Below are 24044 nucleotides of genomic sequence, written 5' to 3'. Positions count from 1 at the left end.
TAAACGTCTTTGATATAAACATTAAAGGCAGATTTCGAACTCTTTCCGAAGTAATTAGACAGTACTTAGTGTGATAGTCCCTCTTTTGTATTGTGTTATTATTGTCTTATTCTATTGCAGTTCTCTCTAATTAGACGATAAACGACACATTGAATATTATAAAAGCGATGATCAGTGGAGGTGTCTATCATAACAGATGCAATCTGATCCTTTTTTTCAAAATGCAGATATCCCATTGCCTCCCAAATTCTTCGATTCCCTTTACTCTTTTTTGTCTTTAATTCTCTATATCTTTTTTTTTTCACCTCCTTTTCAATTATTGCATTTTGAGGCCTGGTAACGATGGAGGATTTCCTTCCACGACACATCAAAGAAAGAACTGAAACTCCTTACAATTGGCCAAAGCTGTTCTGAGTCACGAGTCTCCAGCTTGGGGAAGGGGCCGGGGTGAGGGCCACAGGTATGAAGAGGAGCGAGGCGCGCTAGGGGGTCCACTCCGACCGAACTCCCAGAGGACGCTACACCCCTTGAGTGTGGCGCTTTGATCCTGATTTATCGCGGTGTATACAGAGGCGTTATGTAGCGACGCGTTTGTCATTGCGCCTAGCGACGCCTCATCGACAAAGACATATTAAACGCACAGACCAAACACATATTTATGTTGTCCAAAAATAGGAACATTCTATTCTCTCGTAGTCTTTTTTTTGTCTTTCCACACCTCGGAGATCTCTGCTTTGGCCTCCTTTAGCAAGCGCGCCGGGAGTTAAGCGAGAGTGGTGCGTGTGTTTCTCGCAACACGCTGAATTCAACGCATGATTTAATCTGAAAGAATATGACGTTTTCATGTTTAGAAAATGAGTTTGGATGGTGGAGGGAAGTGCTAACTTCTCTGGGAGCTCGAGAGTGTTTTCAAAGTTTATATTGGCTTGTGAATATTGCAAGGATTAATGCAGGTGTACCGAGAGAGAGAGAGTAAAAAAAATGACATATAAATGCATATCGATTCTTGATTCACCCATCTGCCTCAGTGTGCACGTGTGTATGTATGTATGTAAGCTAACTGTCTGTCTATTCATTTATCTATTTGTATCTCTATCTGTCTATAAGGTCACCCTTTATTTATCTATGGTGGGCAAATTTAAGTCCTTCAACCTTTCTCTGCAACTCTCCTCTCTGTATTCTGGTATCGCCTTCGCTATGCTCTTCTGAACCTTCTCTATCAGTACTTTGTGCTTCTGTTAGTGCGATGACCAAACAAGAGAGGTGTATCGTAATTCACTTTCATGTAGGAATGTGAACAGCTTGCTGGATATTCCCTCATGCATATACTTGAATGTTATTCTAATATTTGCCAGCAGACGCATCGTCTCCTTTACTTTACAACTGAGGTGGGATCCGGCCACAAGAGTTCCTCCCACACACACACAGATTCCTGAAGCTTATCTCGTGATGAATAATATTCGCTACCAGATCTTCTTTTTCTGTATCTCATCCTCATTACCTGGTATTTACCAGGGTTGGATTTCATCTACCATATACCAGATCAACTTGGGAGTTTGTTTAGGTCCTCTCGTTAAGTTGATGCGATCCTCTTCAGTGTTTTTTTTACCTTTCTCATCATAGCCTCATCATCATTCGCATATACGCTCAGGAAGGAGGTCAGTTTCTACGGCAAGTCAGTTACATAAATCATGACGAGCAGTGGTCCCTATTTCGATAAGGTACTCCATCATGCCGCCTGTACTCCCTTCTACTAGACCTTCTCTATCAGCTCTTCGTGTGCCTTTAAAAGCGTGTCATTTTGCATTATTACTTGTGATAATTTACCTACACGGCATGGGAAAGAAGTGTTGCACTTTGTTGAGCATTGCCCACACCACATAATTTTTTTCTAAATTGCTGCGTGTTGTGAGCATTCACACTCTCCTCATTCAGTTCCTTCCTTCCATCAACTGGTCATATATTATCCAGCTGTCTCTTTACAACCGTTCAGACCAGCTTCTTGCTTGGTGTCGTGTTATGGGCCTTGAGTGGCGCTGGGGTCTACATCTTTCATGGAACTGTTCACTATTGACGTCGTCTTGATAATGTTAAAAAATTCAAAGGCTGTGGTCAAGTCTTCTTTTACTCAGGTATCTGTATGCTTGTACTGTTGCACCTTCTTTGGACCATTTGCACTAGATTTCTGTCCTAGTTTAAGTGCTTGGGAAGCATGTTTTAGGTTTGGCCTAATATATGCTTTGGACAGCTTATCGAATATCTTTCTATGTATGTATTTCATTGTAAATCTAATATTTGCCAACAGACAAACAGGTTAGGTACAACGTCGACTAACCAAGTCGCTCTGAAACCAATTTGCAGCTTCTATCCCACAAGAAACTCTTCGGTTTGAGGCACTCTTTCACAGTGTCCCATCCCCATCATTTTACATTTGCCCAGCTTCAGTGTCATCAACAGACCACACTGATCTCAAGAGTCCACAGTTGAGCGTAACTCCCCCATCTCCTTTCTCAAAGATGAGCACGACACTTGCCATTTTCCATTCTTCTTTGGTACTTCACCTTCCTTCAGCGAACGTCTTGAACAATTGCTTTTCAAGTGGATCATTAAGTTTACCTGTAACACTTCTTTAGCACATGAGGATAAATCTGAGCAGGACCATGAACTGCTTTTTAGCTGACAGATTCACTGCTGATGAAGAGAGAGAGAGAGAGAGAGAGAGAGAGAGAGAGAGAGAGAGAGAGAGAGAGAGAGAGAGAGAGAGAGAGAGAGAGAGAGAGAGAGAGAGAGAGAGAGAGAGAGTGTGTGTGTGTGTGTGTGTGTGTGTGTTTGTGTTATCGTCAAATCGTTAGCATTGTCTAAGAAAGCTTTGCAATGACAATTTTCTCCTGTTTTGTGAGAGAAACGACATTGTACTGAAGCCAAGCCTTGTTAATTATAATAGAACGCCTAATTAGATCCTGGCACACTACCTTGGTTATCAGATAATCTCATATGAAATGGAAAATGAGGGTATAGATCACGTAGCAATTAACTTGAGACCCAGATTGTGTCCCCCAGCAGTGGAGGATGATATACCCCAGCAGTGGAGGATGATATACCCCAGCAGTGGAGGATGATATACCCCAGCAGTGGAGGATGTTATACTCCAGCAGTGGAGGATGATATACCCCAGCAGTGGAGGATGTTATATCCCAGCAGTGGAGGATGATATACCCCAGCAGTGGAGGATGATATACTCCAGCAGTGGAGGATGATATACCCCAGCAGTGGAGGATGATATACCCCAGCAGTGGAGGATGATATACCCAGCAGTGGAGGATGATATACCCCAGCAGTGGAGGATGATATACTCCAGCAGTGGAGGATGATATACCCCAGCAGTGGAGGATGATATACCCCAGCAGTGGAGGATGATATACCCCAGCAGTGGAGGATGTTATATCCCAGCAGTGGAGGATGTTATACCCCAGCAGTGGAGGATGATATACCCCAGCAGTGGAGGATGATATACCCCAGCAGTGGAGGATGATATACCCCAGCAGTGGAGGATGATATACCCCAGCAGTGGAGGATGATATACCCCAGCAGTGGAGGATGATATACCCCAGCAGTGGAGGATGATATACCCCAGCAGTGGAGGATGATATACCCCAGCAGTGGAGGATGATATACCCCAGCAGTGGAGGATGATATACCCCAGCAGTGGAGGATGTTATATCCCAGCAGTGGAGGATGTTATACCCCAGCAGTGGAGGATGATATACCCCAGCAGTGGAGGATGATATACCCCAGCAATGGAGGATGATATACCCCAGCAGTGGAGGATGATATACCCCAGCAGTGGAGGATGATATACCCCAGCAGTGGAGGATGATATACCCCAGCAGTGGAGGATGATATACCCCAGCAGTGGAGGATGATATACCCCAGCAGTGGAGGATGATATATCCCAGCAGTGGAGGATGATATACCCCAGCAGTGGAGGATGTTATACCCCAGCAGTGGAGGATGATATACCCCAGCAGTGGAGGATGATATACCCCAGCAGTGGAGGATGTTATACCCCAGCAGTGGAGGATGATATACCCCAGCAGTGGAGGATGATATACCCCAGCAGTGGAGGATGTTATACCCCAGCAGTGGAGGATGATATACCCCAGCAGTGGAGGATGATATACCCCAGCAGTGGAGGATGATATACCCCAGCAGTGGAGGATGTTATACCTCAGTATGCTGGGGGGGGAATGATCATACACAGACACCCCACACCACAGTATGTTGGTGGGAAATGATCGTACTCCACAATGCAAGGCAGTGCCACCTCATTACCTCCAAGATGCCTGACAATAAACTGAGATACTTGGTCCAGTTCTTGGGCCATTATCGATCACCAGGACACACTCCTCCTGCACATCAATCCCTTATTGACATCCCACACCGTTGGGGACGTACGTGCGCATCTCCAGACGCGCATGGGGGATAGGAATGGTTTATCATCCCAATACTGGAGTGGGACAATGATTCTTACACTGGCTCATTACGCTGTGAGGGTAATTAGCATCAGTAACCAGCGCTTGCACACACAACACTGTTGGAGGTCGTTGATCATTTACCATGTTGGGTGATTCATGGCCAGGGGCACTGCACACTACTTAACGACACAACAAGCTGTTGGGTTATATAACTATGCCGTGACGTGGCGCTGTTTTGGGTGATGATGACCCCGTGCACATACTGGATTGTGAGTATCCCATGACAACACTAAGTCCACAGACGATCGCCATCCGTTCACTCCACCGCCAGGAGCTCACAGTTGCCTCCACTCCATCACAACACTGCTGCTTCACCCAAGGGAGTGATCGATGAGAGGCGTCGCAGTATTTCCTACGGGATAATAATCACTTACGGGATAATAATCACTTATAATCACACTATTCCGATCGATCAATCAGGAGTAGATCACTACTGAGGGAGATATACAGCATCAGTCTTTTTCTAAGGCGGAGTTATATGGGGCTCCGTACTGTATCGGTTGGCTTTGCTGACGAGCGAGCGTAGGTTCGGATCCTGATTTGCTGCGATTGGTCCACACACACACACACACACACACCACACACACACACACACACACACACACACACATATATATATATATATATATATATATATATATATATATATATATATATATATATATATATATATATATATATATATATATGGCCTTAATTTGGGCACACAGTTACCTGTGCCGTCTCAGATAACAAAAGATAAATCCCTGTCGAAGATTTACCCAATATTAAGAAGATTAGAGACACCATCGTTTTACTTAGCGAACATCATCTTCCTCAAGAGAAGACGCAGTCACACTGGTCTTAAGACGGTACCAGGATGATCTGATCCAGGACATTCGTTCCTCCGGTAATGACATTCCCTTGTTGCTCTTCCCCCTCGTCCAAGATAATGGTCGTCTGATGACTTCGTCAACCGCGCCAGAATTGGATGATCGAGACCTCAGAGAAAGTCGGCTCTCCCCTCTTGCTCTCTGCCTCGGCTATCAAAAGCTTAATCAAGTACGTCTCGAATGGCTTCGCATGCGATATGTCCTCGTGTCCATCTCTCTCACCTGCGTGCGCGCGCAGGAGTCAAGAATGACAGGGAGAGAATATAAGAGGCGGTAGTGGCTGAGGCCGCTCAGTAGCTCGCTGGCCGGAGCGGTGAGTGGATGCATGGCTCGCCCGAGTTGCACGCGTGTGTGTGTGTGTGTGAGGGCCTCCGTCTCTCAGGCCACCGGAAGCGAACTCCGTCGCAGCCTTGGTGGGCGAAGTACTTGGGTACTCCCGTGTTCCTACGGCAGTGGAAGTGTTGACTGATCCCAAGGACCAAGTCGCTGATGAGCGTAAACGTGTGGCATGTGTGTGGTGGGGGAGGGAGAAGAGACGAGTTGTGAAAAGTGATGTGAATGATGGAAGGGCTAACCCACGTGTTGCGCTCACGAGACACCCCCAACCTCCGCCAGCTCCCAGCGGGACCCATTTTTACACCCACGACACACGCTCCCCCACCTGACTTTCTTAACCACTTTACTCATACTTTCTTTGAAAGTGGAAAAAGGGCACTGGAAAATAAGTGAGAAAAGTAATCTGTTGAGTGGTGGGCCTGTGGTCGTCTACAACCGTGGCTGTGTCTTACGTCACGTATGACTTTTCGTGTTTTGGTGCAAGATATGTGTTTGAGGGTCCACAGGCAGGAGGTGTGCGTACCATTACTTGAAAAAATATTTCCACACGAACTTAACACTTAAATACTACTTTACTGACTGTTTTTTTGTTCTCTCTCTCTCTCTCAATCGTCTGTGGAGAAATCAGTTCATAGATGGTGCTTTAAACGAAAAGCCAAAGATGAGTTAACCAGTGGTCATCTATGTCTCGTCTTCGTTCTATAGCTTTATATAGATTTTGTGGATAATCTGACAATCCGTTCGTGAAGACGACTACAGAAGTGCAGATCACAGGAGCTCTTGGTATGATGGAAGAGTATCACCTAAACCCATCACACCAAATAACTGCTAGTTAAGAACTATGATTTCAGATCTTAAGAGGTTCTTATGATATATTTATGATCAAAGCTTCTGGAGACATGACGGTCATCATATTTTATGTGATTGGTTGACAGTGTGTTTGACAATCTGTGTTGACAAGGGACAGTATTGGCTGTATGTTGACAGTATTAGTAACAATCCATGTTGACAAGCGCCAGTGTAGAGGGACCTGGTGATTGGACGAGTGATAATACATGCTAACAAGTGCCAGTCTTTGGGAAGGGGGTGGCTTTTTGATAGTTCCAGTGACATTTGACAAGTACGACTGTAACGCACCTGGTGACCAGACTGGTGACAATCTATGGTGACAAGTGTCACGACTGTCAGGTGTCTGGTGACAAAATGAATGTTGACAAGTGCCAGTATTTGGTGCCTAGTGACATTTTCAGTGACAAAGGGCCAGTGATTGGTGCTCTGACAGCACCAGCGATGATCTAAGTGGATAGGGGGGTCCCTAGTGACTGTGTGCCTAGTAAGGATGCTTGTGACTGTCTGTGTTGACGAAAAGTGCCACTACAGAAACAGTCATCCTAATCTCCAGTTCCTCAGCTGACTCTATATATATATATATATATATATATATATATATATATATATATATATATATATATATATATATATATATATATCAGCAACTATATCAAAGTTTTTTAGCCAGGAGAAAAATATACGATTACAGACTTAAAAGAATTTTTTTTTCTTGTTTAGATGCCTATTTGATTTACGACATCGAGCTGCAAGGGAGAAATACAAGTGGGGTATATAAAACTGATCACCTCCTTGAGAACTGACGTGATGGCATGATGCCTTAGGTACTCGATCAGATGTCTCGGGTACTCGATCTTGCTCGATCAGATGTCTCGGGTACTCGATCAGATGTCTCGGGTACTCGATCTTGCTCGATCAGATGTCTCGGGTACTCGATCTTGCTCGATCAGATGTCTCGGGTATTCGATCTTGCTCGATCAGATGTCTCGGGTACTCGATCAGAGATGTCTTGAGCACTCGATCAGATGTCTCAGGTACTCGATCTTCCATGACCAGATGTCTCGGGTACTCGATCAGATGTCTCGGGTACTCGATCTTCCTCGATCAGATGTCTCGGGTACTCGATCTTGCTCGATCAGATGTCTCGGGTACTAGATCAGATGTCTCGGGTACTCGATCTTCCTCGATCAGATGTCTCGGGTACTAGATCAGATGTCTCGGATACTCGATCTTCCTCGATCAGATGTCTCGGGTACTCGATCAGATGTCTCGGGGTACTCGATCTTCCTCGATCAGATGTCTCGGGTACTCGATCAGATGTCTAGGATACTCGATCTTCCTCGATCAGATGTCTCGGGGTACTCGATCAGATGTCTCGAGGTACTCGATCTTCCTCGATCAGATGTCTCGGGGTACTCGATCAGATGTCTCGAGGTACTCGATCTTCCTCGATCAGATGTCTCGGGTACTCGATCAGATGTCTCGAGGTACTCGATCTTCCTCGATCAGATGTCTCGGGTACTCGATCAGATGTCTCGGGTACTCGATCTTGATACCCATGAGAACCCATCTGGAGCACAAAGAGCTGTTTGGTATAAAGGTATCTGGATCAGAGCTTTCCACAGTCTGAGAGAGATCAGACGTCTCGGACATCTCTCTCTCTCTCTCTCTCTCTCTCTCTCTCTCTCTCTCTCTCTCTCTCTCTCTCTCTCTCTCTCTCCCTCTCTCTCCGCCTCTCCGGGTCCTCTAATTACCTGCCCCCATATATCAAAGAGTGTCAGGTGTTGTCTCGTGTGTTTCAATCAGTTCGTGATGCAATAAGGGTTTATCTCTCCTCATCTTGTACGTCTGGTTTCATCGTTAGTTCTACTGTCTTGTTTGATGGTGTGTGGGATCATTATCTTATACATAGACACACACACACACACACACACACACACACACACACACACACACCACATATATATGCTAAATGTTGTGTGTGTGTGTGTATGTGTGTGGAGGGAATGCGTGCGTATGTATGGATGCATAAATGAAAAGTGAGGGAGCCCGGAGGGATGAACAAGACTTGCAGATATGAGATGATCATGGATTCCACACAGTTCTTATGTTCCACTGTGGCAGAGCGGTCGTGTGTCCCACCTTGAGATCATGTTTTGCCTTATACGTATATATATATATATATATATATATATATATATATATATATATATATATATATATATATATATATATATATATATATATATATATATATATTCTTTTTCTTTTTCTTTTAAACTATTCGCCATTTCCCGCATCAGCGAGGTAGCGTTAAGAACAGAGGACTGGGCCTTTTTTGGAATATCTTCACCTGGCCCCCCTCTGTTCCTTCTTTTGGAAAATTAAAAAAAAGAATACGAGAGGGGAGGATTTCCAGCCCCCCGCTCTCTCCTCTTTTAGTCGCCTTCTACGACACGCAGGGAATACGTGGGAAGTATTCTTAATCCTCTATCCCTAGGGATAGCGAGTGGTGTATGATGGTCAACACCTAAAATGAGGAAGGTGTTTCTGCCTCAGGGATCCTACCGTACATTACCCCGTTTTGTTTACGTCTTAAACCGAGGAGGATAAGGGTAGAATATTCACTCAAATCACACCAGTACTTAATGACGTAGCGTTAGGTATAATGAGATGGTACAGAAAATGCTTTTCGAGCGATCAACTCTTCAGTAGATATTCATTACATGGAGACATTACAGACGTTTCTCTTGGACTTTCACGAGTCTAGGGTCAGTATGACTACGAACGCTCGTGGTTCAGTATATGCTCTACACAGAGGTACATAAAATATCCCGCTTGTTAGAACAATGAATTAACGAGGAATGTTAACCTTGGTGAGGTGTGTGTGTGTGTGTGTGTGTGTGTGCTTCGCTAATAGGGAATTTCGCGCCAACAGAAGTTCGCGTACAATGCTATACTCTCGCACAAACTGGACAAAAGAAATTCCCCACTGGGGAAGGACACACAACTCACCAGAGTGTATATTCCTCGTTCGAATCCATTTGCTGGAGGGAATTATGTGTTCTATGAAAGTGCACGCTCAATGCACTTCATATATATATATATATATATATATATATATATATGTGTGTGTGTGTGTGTGTGTGTGTGTGTGTGTGTGTGTGTGTGTGTATGCGTGTGTGTGTGTGTGTGTGTGTGTGTGTGTGTGTGTGTGTGTTTATTTATGTATTCACATGTGATCACCGTTTCCCTCGCTAGCGAGGCAGCGCAAGCAGCAGACGAAGAAAGGCCACATCCACCTACATTAAGTTCTTTAGCTGTCATGCGTAATGCACCGAAACCACAGCCCCCTGTCCACATCCAGTCCACAGATCTTTCTATAGTTACCCCAGACGCTTCACATGCCCTGATTCAATCCATTGACAGCACGTCGACCCCAGTGTGCCACATAGTTCTTCTTCCCTTTATCCCCTACACTCCTTTACCCCTCCTGCATGTTCAGGCCTCGATTGCTCAAAATATTCTTCATATCATCCCTCCATCTCCAATTTATTTTCTCTGTCTTCCTTGTTTCCTCCACTTCTGACACATAGGTCCTCTTTGTCAACCTTTCCTCACTCAGTCTCTCCATATGCCCAAACCAATTCAGCACACCCTCTTCTGCTTTCTTAATCACACTCTTTTTAATACCACACATATCTATTACCCTTTCATTATTCGATCAAACCAACCCACACCACATATTGTTCTCCAACATATCATTCCCAACACATCCACCTTCCTCCACACAGCCTTATCTATAGCCCATGCCTCGCGACCACATAGTATTGTTGGAACTACTTTTTCTTCAAACATCCCTCGTTTTGTCCCTCCCATATAAAGTTCTCTCTTTTCACACATTCTTCAGCACTCCCAGAACCTTCTCCCCCTCAGCCACCATATGAATCATTTCCTTTCCCATGGTTCCATTCAGTGAGATATCCACTCCCAGATATGTAAAACACTTCACTTCTTCCAATTTTCTACATTCAAAAACTCACATCACAACCCTGCTACACCTGATAACCTTGCTCTTATTCGCATTTATTCCCAACTTCCTCTTCTCACACAGTTCCAAATTCTGTGAACATCTTCTGCAGTTTCTCACTCGAATCTGCCATCTGTGCTGTATCATCAGCATGCAACAAGCGAGTCACATTCAAGGCCCTGTCGCCCCCACAGACTGTATATTCGCTACCCTCTCCCCATGACTCTCGCATTTACCTCCCTCACCACCCCAACCATAAACAAATTAAACAGCCATGAGGACATCACACACCCCTGCCGCAGACCGACCTTCACTTGGAACTATTCACTCTCGCCTCTCCCTACTCGTACACATGCCTTGCATCCTTCATAAAGACTTCTCACTGTCTCCAGCAACTATCCTCCCATTCCGTATATTCTTAGGACCTTCCACAAGGCATTTCTGTCGACCCTCTCATATGCCTTCTCCAGATCCATAGATACCACATACAAATCCATCTGTGTCTCTAAGTATTTTTCACACACATTCCTTAAAGCAAACACCTGATCCACACATCCTCTACCACTTCTGAAACCACACTGCTCCTTCCGAGTGTGATACTCTCTCTGTACATGCCTTCAACCCTCTCAATCAGTACCCTCCCATACAATTTACCAGGGATACTAGAAAAACTTACACCTCAGTAGTTTGAACACTCATCTATATTCCCGTCCACACCCACCCCACCCTTTTTCTTATGTCATCTGAGACGCACTCACGTGCAATATTCACATCGTCAGGGAAGATACAATAATGAGATGGAAGACATAGAACTTTCAGTTGATATACAAGGAAGAAACGTAGTTAAGACGCCATTGGTAAACAAGCGTTACTAGATGGTAATGTTCATGTTGGTAGTGTTCGGGTCTGGCAACGTGTCTGTTATGAAATTTTTAGTATGGGCACAGGAAAGGGAACAGTTTACAAATGTTGCCCACAACAAAACTATCCAGTTTGTATAGACCTTCACTAACCTTAATGTTTCATTTCTTTGTGTATCAAATAATAGAAGATTCAATGATATTTCTCATGGTACAGGAGTTACAGTTACCAACTGTAATATATATATATATATGCTGAATGTTATCGATATTTACTCATTACTCCTTACTCTTGAACCGTATAGAGTTAGGAAGTAACGCGTTACTGAAGCGTAAATACATTTTTTCCAACTTCAGATGTAGAGAAAAATTCGCAAAGCATTATCGTGCCACATTTGGTCCTGAATAAGTCATAACATGTGCTTTACCTCCGTGTGAATAATATATATACTATATGATGCTCTGGTGAATAAATCACCCCCTCTGTAAACACCATTTGTCTCCTGAATATTATATATAATATATATATATATATATATATATATATATATATATATATATATATATATATATATATATATATATATATATATGTATATATATCATTATTATCATTATTATTATTGTTGTTGTTATTATTATTATTGTTATTATACTTTGTCGCTGTCTCCCGCGTTAGCGAGGTAGCGCAAGGAAACGGACGAAAGAATGGCCCAACCCACCCACATACATATGTATATACATACACCTCCACACACGCACATATACATACCTATACGTTTCAACGTATACATATATTTACACACACAGACATGTACATATATACACATGTACATAATTCATACTGTCTGCCCTTGTTCATTCTCGTCGCCACCCCGCCACACATGAAATAATAACCCCCTCCCTCCCCCGCATGTGCGCGAGGTAACGCCAGGAAAAGACAACAAAGGCCACATTCGTTCACACTTAGTCTCTAGCTGTCATGTATAATACACCGAAATCACAGCTCCCTTTTCACATCCAGGCCCCACAGAACTTTCCATGGCTTACCCCGGACGCTTCACATGCCCAAGTTCAATCCATTGAGAGCACGGCGACCCCGGTATACCACATCGTTCCAATTCACTCTATTCCTTGCACGCCTTTCACCCTCCTGCATGTTCAGGCCCCGATCACTCAGAATCTGTTTCCCTCCATCATTCCACCTCCAATTTGGTCTTCCACTTCTCCTCGTTCCCTCCACACACATACACTCACACACACACACACACACACACACCCCTCCACACACACACACACACACACACACGCCATTCTAATTCACTTAACAAGATTTTCACCTCATCGTGAGCCCTCCTCTCCATCTCATTATCCCTGTCACACTGTTTCTTTCCCCCCCCTCCCTTTCTCTCGTCATTATATCTAGCTTAATTACACTTTGCCTTCGGGTTCTATCTCCGCTTTTGTACGAGCTTCATCAAGCATATCATATTGCCTTCTTCATTAAGCCTCTTAATGAATCCTGCCCGTTGTGTGTAATCGCCTCATGACACACTCCTCCTTTGTGGTGTCTGAACCTGCTACATATCAGGGGTCGGTGTAATTCAAACCCAAAATCATCAATTGTCTCCATCGAAAGTCAAAGGTCAGGCGGAAGACACCAGGCAATGACTGGTTTCTTCCCCTGATGTCATTACTATCAACCCTGGACAATATTATCATCCTGGACAATATCATCAGCCTGGACAATATCATCCTGGACTATATCATCAGCCTGGACAATATCATCCTGGACTATATCATCAGCCTGGACAATATCATCCTGGACTATATCATCAGCTGGACAATATCATCCTGGACAATATCATCAGCTGGACAATATCATCCTGGACAATATCAACCTTGGACATTATGGCTTAGGAAGCCAATAGAAGAAAATAAGATAGGAACATGATAAAGGATCAATACAGAGGAAGATGATGACTGAACATCACAAAGGAAAGTGGCAAAGGAATATGGCAAGAGAACATGAAAGGGGACTTACCAGAGGAACATGACAGAGGAAGAAAAATGAAAATGACAAAAGAGCAATGACAAAGGAACATGACAAAGGAAAAAAGTGACAAAGGAACATGACAAAGACACATGGCAGACGACTGTTTCTAACACATTACCACATGACCTGTGACCAGAAGGACCAGGTGGGTCATACGTTAATCACATAACACAATGGTACACACAATTAGTATTAGAAACTCTTCAACATCTTAGGCTAAAACGTCACCGCATTATGACAGCGGGAAGGTACGAAACCCAGTGAAATATGATGACTGTAATGTTCATTCAGGGACCCACATGATACGATTATAGGCATTGTCAGTGGTATAATTCCCCCTCATATTATAGACGGGTCACCACTGTGCATGATATGAAATATACGTTAGATATCGGTCATTTAAAACCTTTTGCTAAAATTGAGTGGTCCGTAGCCAAAGCCCAATGTACAGTAAATCATTATTATTATTATTATTATTATGACACTCACCACAAAAACAATTTTCGACCAATGGCAATACTGGTCAGTTTTGATGATGCAGAACATGTCATTCTATTCCAGGTGAATTAGGACGTAAATCCTCCTCAATTACCTTAGCAATTAGATACGTATGTACATTGATCAGACATAAACCTTATATTAGTCCATGGACAACTATAAACATGGACAATTATATATACATATGTGTAAACGTACACTAAAAAATAGAAACACACACACACACACACACATACACACACACACACACACTATAAAGTAATCCTGGCGTATCTAAAGTAATCCCAACCACATCGCCATCAAATGTAACCCTGAAAAGTCCTTAGTACAGGCTGTAATCCAGGTATCATTAATGTAATCAGTCCTTTATAATCATCCTGGAAATAAGAGAAGATTAATCTTAGGCCCTGAGGTTCGTACGAGACTATGGAGGGAGATACTCCACTGGAATCCTCCTCCTCCTTCTCCTCCTCCTCCTTCTCCTTCTCTTCCTTCTCCTTCTCCTCCTTCTCCTTCTCCTCCTCCTCCTTCTCCTCCTTCTCCTCCTCCTCCTCCTCCTTCTCCTTCTCTTCCTTCTCCTCCTCCTCCTCCTCCTTCTCCTCCTCCTCCTTCTCTTCCTCCTCCTTCTCCTCCTTCTCCTTCTCCTTCTCCTCCTCCTCCTTAGACAGCTGGATTAATCGTAGATTAAAACATTAAATCCTCAGCCGAGAGGATGATCCTTTGTTAGCCCCGAGAGAGAGAGAGAGAGAGAGAGAGAGAGAGAGAGAGAGAGAGAGAGAGAGAGAGAGAGAGAGAGAGAGAGAGAGAGAGAGAGAGAGAGAGAGAGAGAGAGAGAGAGAGAGAGAGATTTCGCTGCAGGGGAAGGGATTCGTCAGTTTTGAGTATGTCTGGACAGATGAACACAGATCAAGAATTGGTTAACGAGTATACTGAAAAGTGATTAATAAGTAGATTAGAAATTGGTTAACGAGTATACTGAGAAGTGATTAATAAGTAGATTAAGAATTGGTTAATAAGTATACTAAGAAGTGATTAACATGTAGACTAAGAATTGTTTAACGAGAGGACGAAGAACTACTGAATGGATAGATTGAGAAATGTTTAATGAGTAGACTTAAAACTGTTGAACAAATGGACCAAGATTTGTTTAACGAGTAGACTAGATACTGCTGAGGAGATAAACTCGAAACTGTTTAACAAGTAGACTATGAACTGCTGAACAAACAATTTAACATAACATTTCATTCTGTTATTCATACTTAGTAACAAACAATCTAACATAACATTCGATTTGTTATTCTAACTTGGATTGACAACAAAGAATTTAACATAGCATTCGCTTTGTTATTCTCCCTTGATTAACAGCGCAAAGTTTAACATAACATTCAATTTGTTATTCTCCCTTGATTAACAACATATAATTTAGCATAACATTTGATTCTATCATTCTCCCTTGATTAACAGCAATTCTAACATAACATTCGATCCTGTTATTCTCGTTTGGATTAACAACAAAAATCTAACATAACATTCATTTTGTTATTCTTCCTTGATTAACACCAAATTTAACGTAAGATTAATCAGGGTGATCCACTACTATTTATCACACCGCAGTTCAACGTTCAGCATCCTACATGTCTGGACTTTCATTTAACTGTAGACTTTATCTCATTACAACTCTTATTATCATATACGCTTCGAGGTTATCATGAAAGAGATATCAATAGATGTATCATCTGTATATACGTAAACTGACACTTCCAGTGCGCGCGCAGATTGTTCGTTGGAATACGTAACTAAAGACGGGATGATTATCCCTTGACCTTTACTTCATTCTTCTGATTTCGCAACTCTAAGTGATAGAGGATATATTAGCACTGAACCCTCACACATTATGAATCTATCTTCTTATCTCTCTCATAGTTTATCTGTGTCTATCGGAATATCTATCTACTTGTCTGTTGTCCGTATAGTTATTCATTTACATATTCATCATTCTATTCGTCTATGTCTAAGCTTTCTCTATATTTCTTTATCTGTCAGTATGTTTCTCTATCAGCCATATAATCTGTTTATCTATTCGACAGTCCATTTGTAAATATGTTTATCAATAACTACATCTACTTCGCTCTATTATCCCCTCATCAACGCATCTGTCAATCGAACCTATCTACCTATCTACTAATCTAGCTCTCTACTGATCATGCCCTCCAATAGCAAGGGTTCGAACCCCGCACCATTAGCGTGGGTTGTTGAGTACGCTAACCACGGAGATATGCTCGCCCCTGTTGGGACATGACCCCATTTTTCATGGACGTGAGACGAAGGATATTCCCTTACTAGTAATCGAATAGTCATTTCCCTAGTAGGGCCAGCATAGCCGAGTGGGCAGCATACCCAGCTACCACGCCAATGGTACAGGGTTCGAATCCTTGCTGTTGGAGGGCATTGCGATATATATATATATATATATATATATATATATATATATATATATATATATATATATATATATATATATATTCGGATGAAACTTGTAAATATTACAGGACATCGAACCAATCAGTCAATCCTACACGCTCTTTTTGGGGCCGTCCACTGACTCTGCCCAGCATGACCCAAAGTCTTATCCATTTGCGTGGGACACAGCAACACCCACACCCACACACACACACACACACACATACATACTGCTCCTCGTCAGCCATTTAACTCCCTCCCCCACCTCCAACTTTGAAGCCTACCCTCACCCTCTCAAAATGCCATCCTTCAAAAATATCGTCCCACGTACCGTGCTCGTCACTCCCTCAAGGGTAACGGTAATTACATTCAATTTGTTCCTGATATCGTAGTGTCAGCCATGATAAACAATGATGTAATTACACTGCAGTATTAACTTTTACGCTGATTGCATAATCCGCCGACAATTTCAGGTCTGCGCTGAACATTTGCATAACGTGAAAATAACGTAGGGTGGTTAAAACACGATGTTTACCTGCTGGTTTGATGTAGGGGAGCGCCTACGTTGGAGAGAGAGAGAGAGAGAGAGAGAGAGATAGAGAGAGAGAGAGAGAGAGAGAGAGAGGTTGACGCTTCTGAGAAGTGAACACAAGGCTGTGTGGTTCTTCTGCAAGTTTGTTCTCAACCCAGTTTTAACACCTGTGTGTTGTTCATGAGGCACAGTGTATATCACAGGTGTTAATTAGGACTATATGTTTAAAGTCATAGTCTTATGTATACATATATATCCGGTGCTAACCTAGTGCGTATACATACATATATATATATATATATATATATATATATATATATATATATATATATATATATATATATATATATATATATATATATATGTATGTATTTTGGAGAAATTATTTTCACAGGACGTTTAGAGACTGTGCAACTTCAGAGAACTAACTAATTAACTCACCAACTAACTAACTAACCAACCAACACACTAACTAATGAACGAGCTAACTAACTACCTAACTAACTAACTAACTAGCTAACTAACTAACTAACTAAGGTCCTGGCAATCTGAAAGCCTTATCAGACCCCTTATTGCACACACCAATTAGATCGGATCAGGAGGAGTGGGCCATCACATGGTATCACGCAGAGCAGCCAGCGAGGACTGGACACCCTCCACCTCTCTCACTGACCTGCTCTTACGAGTCTAATTGACGATAGACAATACGTCCTTTCCAACAGACGATAGACAATACGTCCTTTCCACCAGCCGATAGACAATACGATCTTTCCACCAGACGATAGACAGTGTATCTTTTTCTAACAGACGATAGACAGTATGTCATTCTCTAACAGACGATAGGTAGCGTGTCTTTTTCTAATAGACGATAGAGAGTATATCCTTTCTAACAGACGATAGACAGTGTGTCCTATTCTAACAGACGATAGACCTGCAGCTTTTTCTAATTTACGATAGATCATACATATCATCATTTTTCTAATATACTTTAGACCATACATCATTTCCTTAGTATAAACTTCATATTTTTCCATACAGATGTCTTATCTTTGCTGTTGACTCGGGGAAGGGTAGACTCAACAACACTTTGTTGTTTCGAGTCTATCAAGGAGATAATTAGCCGTGTGTTGTGATTTAAGGACAGGGCAAACACCGCAGTGCAGCGAACCCAGACCGCAGCAACCAAGAATGTAACAGTGCTGCTTGAAATTGGACTTGTGATCAAGAAGATTTATGGCTCTGCGAATCAAAAAAGATTTATATCTCTTTTTCTTTTCGTTCATCATTCTAGTGAATCTTCTTATCTGTTGTATGAGTTTATGAGCAGCAGCTCCATCAGTTTTGAAAGTTTATGACCGTAATATACAATATCAGTCGTTATAGCTTTTAAGTATCACGATGGAACGACCCTTAAGTACCACGATGGAACGACCCTTAAGTACCACGATGGAACGACCCTTAAGTACCACGACGGTACGACCCTTGAGTATGATGGCCAAGCCTTTCACTTCGCCCTAGAGAGGGTCAGGTCAAATAAAGAAGACCAGGTCATCATATTCAGGGATCGTGAATTCGTGCTCGAGCTGTCGTGCCATCATGCTCAAGGTGTCGTGCCATCATGCTTACGATGAAACAAGCTTAATTTGTGATTATATCTAAAGCCTCTGCTGCTACAAGAAGGATAACGCATCAAGCTTAACCCATATGCCATCAAGCTTGTGCTGTTGGCATATGAAACGACATCAAGCTTAGCTGTCAGCTTGCGAAGCGGCACGAAGCTTAACTCCTGTCAGCATATGATGCACAATCAGTCCAAACTCGTCTCGTCAGCTTATGATGCCATTGAGCTTAGCTCGTGCTGTAAGCTGAGGACGCAATAATGAAAGCAAAATCTTGTCGTAAATAATCCCAAGTAAGTACACACACACACACACACACACACACACACACACACACACACACACACACACACACACACACTGAAGATGTAAGAAGTGTCGTAAACAGGGAGAGGAGAGAGGGAGTCTAAGCACGTCAGAATTTTAAGTGGTGGCAATATGGTCGAGGGTGTAGAGGCGTTGTATAATTTCCCCGTGGAGCAAGACCCCCAGGCGCTGGGATGGGTGAGAGAAGGACTATATGGTAAGAGAGCCAGGCACAAGGGTGGGGGTGGGTGAGCTATCCACCCAACGCCCCTTGGTAGGCGTAGTACCTACCCAACGGACTAAGGTGGGCGTAGCAGCACTCACCCAACAACCTTAGGTGGGCGTAGTACCAACCCAACGTCCTAAGGTGGGCGTAGCAGCACTCACCCAACAACCTTAGGTGGGCGTAGTACCCACCCAACGTCCTAAGGTGGGCGTAGCACCCACCCAACACCCTAAGGTGGGCACAGTACCTGCAGTCACAGAACACGCGCGACATACCAATTCAGGTGCTCATATACGCCCGAGTTGGAATGGGCACTAAAGCGTATAAGGGCCGTGTTTTATACGCATGGGTGTGTATGTGTGTGTGTCTGTGTCTGTCTGTCTACCGTGCAGAGAGAGAGAGAGAGAGAGAGAGAGAGGAGGTCCCGTCTTCCACACACCATCCAGCCATACACCCAGGATCGACGACACCAAACACAGGCGACACACCCGGACTGCAACACTCCCACCCTCCCTCCCTCACCACTACCACCATGTGAGGTGGAGATGGTCGGTCCCCAAAAACCTTTGACGGACGACAGACCAGCGGCCTTCCTCAGCCTCGCTTGGGGCTGGCGGAGTGCAGGACTTGCATGACCAGAGGCTTACGATGTGCCAATACAGAGGACTTGACTTAACCCCTCGAAGGGGTAAACATGTCACTGTGTCCATAACTTGAACCTGATAAAGAATCTAGATTGGTAACGTTTTCACGAATGTAACTTCTATGATTCCTCTCATATGTCCGCCTTATGTAATCTATTCTTCATTCTGATGTGTTGAATTCTTGTTCGATGTCTTATGGCTTTAATGTATTTCTACAGTGATAGCTTGCTTAAGCTTTGAAATGAAACAATGAGTTCAGATCTCTGAAGTGAAACGTTTCTCTGTGTCTATGTAGTAGAGTTGAATTTCAAATATTACGTATTCACAGAAAATATCTGTACCCTAGAGCTGGTAATATAACTTGCAAACCAATTACTGGAAGGAAATAGAAAACTACGAGTGGTATTTACTTTCGAATGTGCTTCGAACAGCAGACGAATTGATTCATTGGCAAGTGAACACTGAAAAGCCGAAGCATCAGGGGAATTCTAATGCCGTGTTCTAACACTACACCTGAGTTCACTGGAGTAAAGTGAGGCTTTCGCTCACACAACGCCACATCCATAGAGCCACACTGGCTATCGCTCAGCCTCTAACAACACCAATTCCCACATCTGCAAACTTGTTGAAACATGTCCCGCCCAGAACTGCACTAACTCTGTCGAATGGAAACTAAGTTGAGAATCGCCGGCTGGATTGTGCTCTGTTGCCGACGGCACGGCCGCCAAGGATAAGGTGGTGGCTGGTGCTTTGGGGCCTTGGTGATATGAGACCCTGGCTGTGGTGCTGGTGATAACGATATCCCTCTGCTGCTTGGTGATAAAAGGAGGGCCTCCACTCCTGGCACAGGAGACAGAGCCAGGGTGTTCACGATGTGGATTCTCCCTCATCCTAGCGGACCTGCCTCACTTCCTCCCTTCTCTCTCACGCCAGGTTTTGCCCTTCCTCTATTTCCGTCTCTTCCTGCCTCTGTACCCTCGCCTCCTTCTGCGTCCCATGCAGGTCCTCTCCTCCTCCTTCGACGCCGTCAATGCCAGCTCCCAGCGGGAGGAGGAGGAGGAGGAGGAGGAGACCTCTCGTCTCTCCTACTGCTGCTGCTGCTGCTGCTCCTGACGACCACGTCACAAGGTGAGTGATGAAATAACTTTTGCCAATCTCCCTCAGGTACACTCAGAGTGCAGGAGCGCGGCGGCTCCCAGGTAGGTACGAAGACGTGCAATGGTAAATGCAGTGATGTGCAACGACGACAGTAGATAAGATGATTGCAAAGATTACAGTAACTACAATTACGTGCAATGACTACAAGACTGCAGTAGCTGCAATAACATGCAATGACTCCACCAACTACAATAACGTGCAATGACTCCCAGTCATTGTATGATTTGGCCTACTATTCATAGAGGTCTTACTGATGGTGTTTTTGTACTGGACAGCAACATTACAAGCACTGTATGATAACACCAACAGTAAGGCCTTACTAAATCATAGGCCAAATCCTGCAACAATTGGGAGTGTTTACGCCGTCAAATGCAAGGCATGTAAATATATTTGTGTCAGCCAGGCTGGTAAAACTGTAACGGAGAGGTGTTATTGGCACCGTCATTCAGTACGCAGGGATGACCACAAATATGCGATCGCTAAACATTGTCATGAATATGATCACTCCATAGATCTTGAAAATCCCGTTATTTTATACCCCTCTGCTGATTATACCACGTACAACGTCATTAAATCTGTCTTAATTACTAATACTAAGAACTTTCATTTGTCTCCAGGCAATTCTAAAGCCGATCCTAGCATTAACCAAATCGTGAGGAGAGAATTGACAAAACACGAAAACATGAAAATAGTTGTTCAAAACACTCAGCTACCTTGTCAACCCCTCCGCCACTCTCCCTTTCAACGGTTACTACCAGACAAAAAAGACAGTGCTTAGTCTATAAGGACTGATGTTGGACTGCTTGAATCAAGTGTGATGTTAGGATTTAGATAACTTTGTTAAGTACTGGTACCTGATGAGGTGGATTGTCTCCATGAAACATGTCGTGCCACATGGATAGAAAAATTACATGTTGAATGAAATTGTATGAACTACTGAAGTGCGATTTCACCTTCATACTATCATCATGGACATGTGTGATCATCATATCTATATACATACATATATATAGTGTTAACGAAACGGCCTTGACTTGGGCATTCCGTTGGCCAAACCTAACCTAACCAAGATAAGAAAATATTGATGTAACTAAGAAGACGATCACTAGATCCACAAACTCTTAAACAATTAAGTCAAAGGCTTTTACATACCTAAAACTCGTACCATCAGTTCGAAGATAGTACTGTCGTGTTCAAGGGTCGTACTGTCGTGCTCAAGGCTCATGCCGTTGTGTTCAAAGGTCATGCCTTCGTGATCAAGGGTCTTGCTTCCGTGAACAGTGAAGTTCACACTCTACATAACAACAGAAACGATGATTTCCACAGAGGTTTCTAATAGGATTGCTTTTTTCCATTCTCTCTTGAGCTATATAATCACCATCTGAACAATGTGTTACTCTTCTTTTTTTTACTTTTAATTCCTTAAAAACGATATTTTAATTGAATTTTGACGAGGAGGAACCATATTCGCGTAAGAGGAGAAGCGAGCCTCGTCAAAACTCGAGAATCAGTTCCCCTGGTGTTTGGCAACTGCTCTGCAGGACCGTTTGTTACCGAGTTTCCAGTTAGTTGTTAATCCACCTTCCACTTTAATTGGGTGCAGTTGCCATTCCTGGAGTGAGCTGGCGCGGCGGAATATTAAGGACGCGCTCAGAGTGATCTGAGTTCCGAAGGGAGTTGGGACGAGGAAGTTCGAGGCCGTGTTGTCAATTTGTGGCGTCAGCTCTGGATCGCATTCCAAGGACCTCCGGGACGAAAAAATATTCGGTCTGATAATTCGAATGGAATTACTTTTAACTTAGGTTTCGTAGGAATTGCTCTGTTTGGCGAGACGCTCGTGGGCGAGTATATATGTATATCGTACAAACCTCCAACAGCCAGGATCGAACCCGGGACCTCTGCGTAGCAGGAGGGAGCACTACTGCTAGGCTATGATCACCCCTAAAAGGGAAATGACTATTGGAATACTATGATAATCGAATACCCTTCGTCTCACGTTGGTGAGCAACGGGGTTTCCACCGGTCATCTCCCATAGGCTCACACAACCAGCAAATAGCATTTCACACGACGTTGCTCCAGTCTTGGGCAAACCCCCTTCCTTAACTGTACACCGCTGACAAAATATTATGTCTCTTCTCTGTGTTTCTGTAACCTTTATCAATCTTACGCCATGGATCAAAGGCTTAATACCTTAGTCCTTTGTTCTGTTTCGCATCCTCTTACTGCACTCTCATTTGTTTCCCCATAAAGCCCCATAACTCCAGTTCGTACTTGACTGCTATCGGATTTTCGAACACCAACCTCGATCTTCAAGTCCCTCCGCAAATTACAGAGAAGGCAGAGCTCTTCGCCCAACAAACATCTAGATGGCAGATACCAAAAAAAAAAAAAAAAATGATCTTGGATAAATTCCATCATACAAAGGGAAGGGCAAGGGATGGGAATAGGAGCAAATGGGGGTCAATGTGTTAAGAAATTAACTCGAGTAGAACTTCAGAGAGAGAGAGAGAGAGAGAGAGAGAGAGAGAGAGAGAGAGAGAGAGAGTGAGAGAGAGAGAGAGAGAGAGTTAATGGGATGTTTTGATTAGAGCCTTAGTCGCCCGGCCCCCTTGTGTTGTGGAGGCAGCTGGTGGGTTCTCAAGGGCATCAGAAGAAACGTCTTCGTCAGGAGGCGCGTGAGCTGACGAAGATGGTAGTTCCAAATGGTGCCGCTACAGAGGATGGAGAAGATTCCATTGGTGGCAAGTAGAGACAGCGACGCAGAATCATGACGTTCGACGTCTGGGAGTCTCTGATGGCCTATGAGGATGGAGAAGAGGGCTTGAGGGAAGCTGGTGATGCAGGGAGAGTCGACAGTGCCTCGTCTACTTCAACACTGTATAGACATTGGAGAGCCAGATAGCGCCAGTAGCAACACCAGGGCTTGAGCAACCTCACGATCACGTCCTCTCACTATTACCCCAATCCAGACATCCCTCGCCGCTGATAGAATGACGCAAGTTGATGCCCAAGTTGACGCAAGTTGATGCGCAAGTTGACGCAAGTGGATGCGCCTCGTTTCA

General features: G+C 43.6%; 1 protein-coding gene across 1 annotated transcript in view; it reads left to right on the top strand.

Annotated features, from left to right (window-relative positions):
- Positions 1 to 20046: 20046 nt before the first annotated feature.
- The window catches only part of LOC139760035 (cell adhesion molecule Dscam1-like), a 519617-nt gene continuing 515619 nt past the window's right edge, over positions 20047 to 24044 (top strand). The window contains exon 1 of the mRNA XM_071682775.1: positions 20047 to 20951. Coding sequence (XP_071538876.1) covers positions 20696 to 20951 — 256 coding nt within the window. The 5' untranslated portion in view covers positions 20047 to 20695. The remainder of the gene's footprint in view (positions 20952 to 24044) is intronic.

Source organism: Panulirus ornatus, chromosome 34, assembly GCF_036320965.1.
Source record: "Panulirus ornatus isolate Po-2019 chromosome 34, ASM3632096v1, whole genome shotgun sequence".
Classification (NCBI taxonomy): Eukaryota; Metazoa; Arthropoda; class Malacostraca; order Decapoda; family Palinuridae; genus Panulirus; species Panulirus ornatus.
This window is presented reverse-complemented; position numbering and strand designations above follow the sequence as displayed.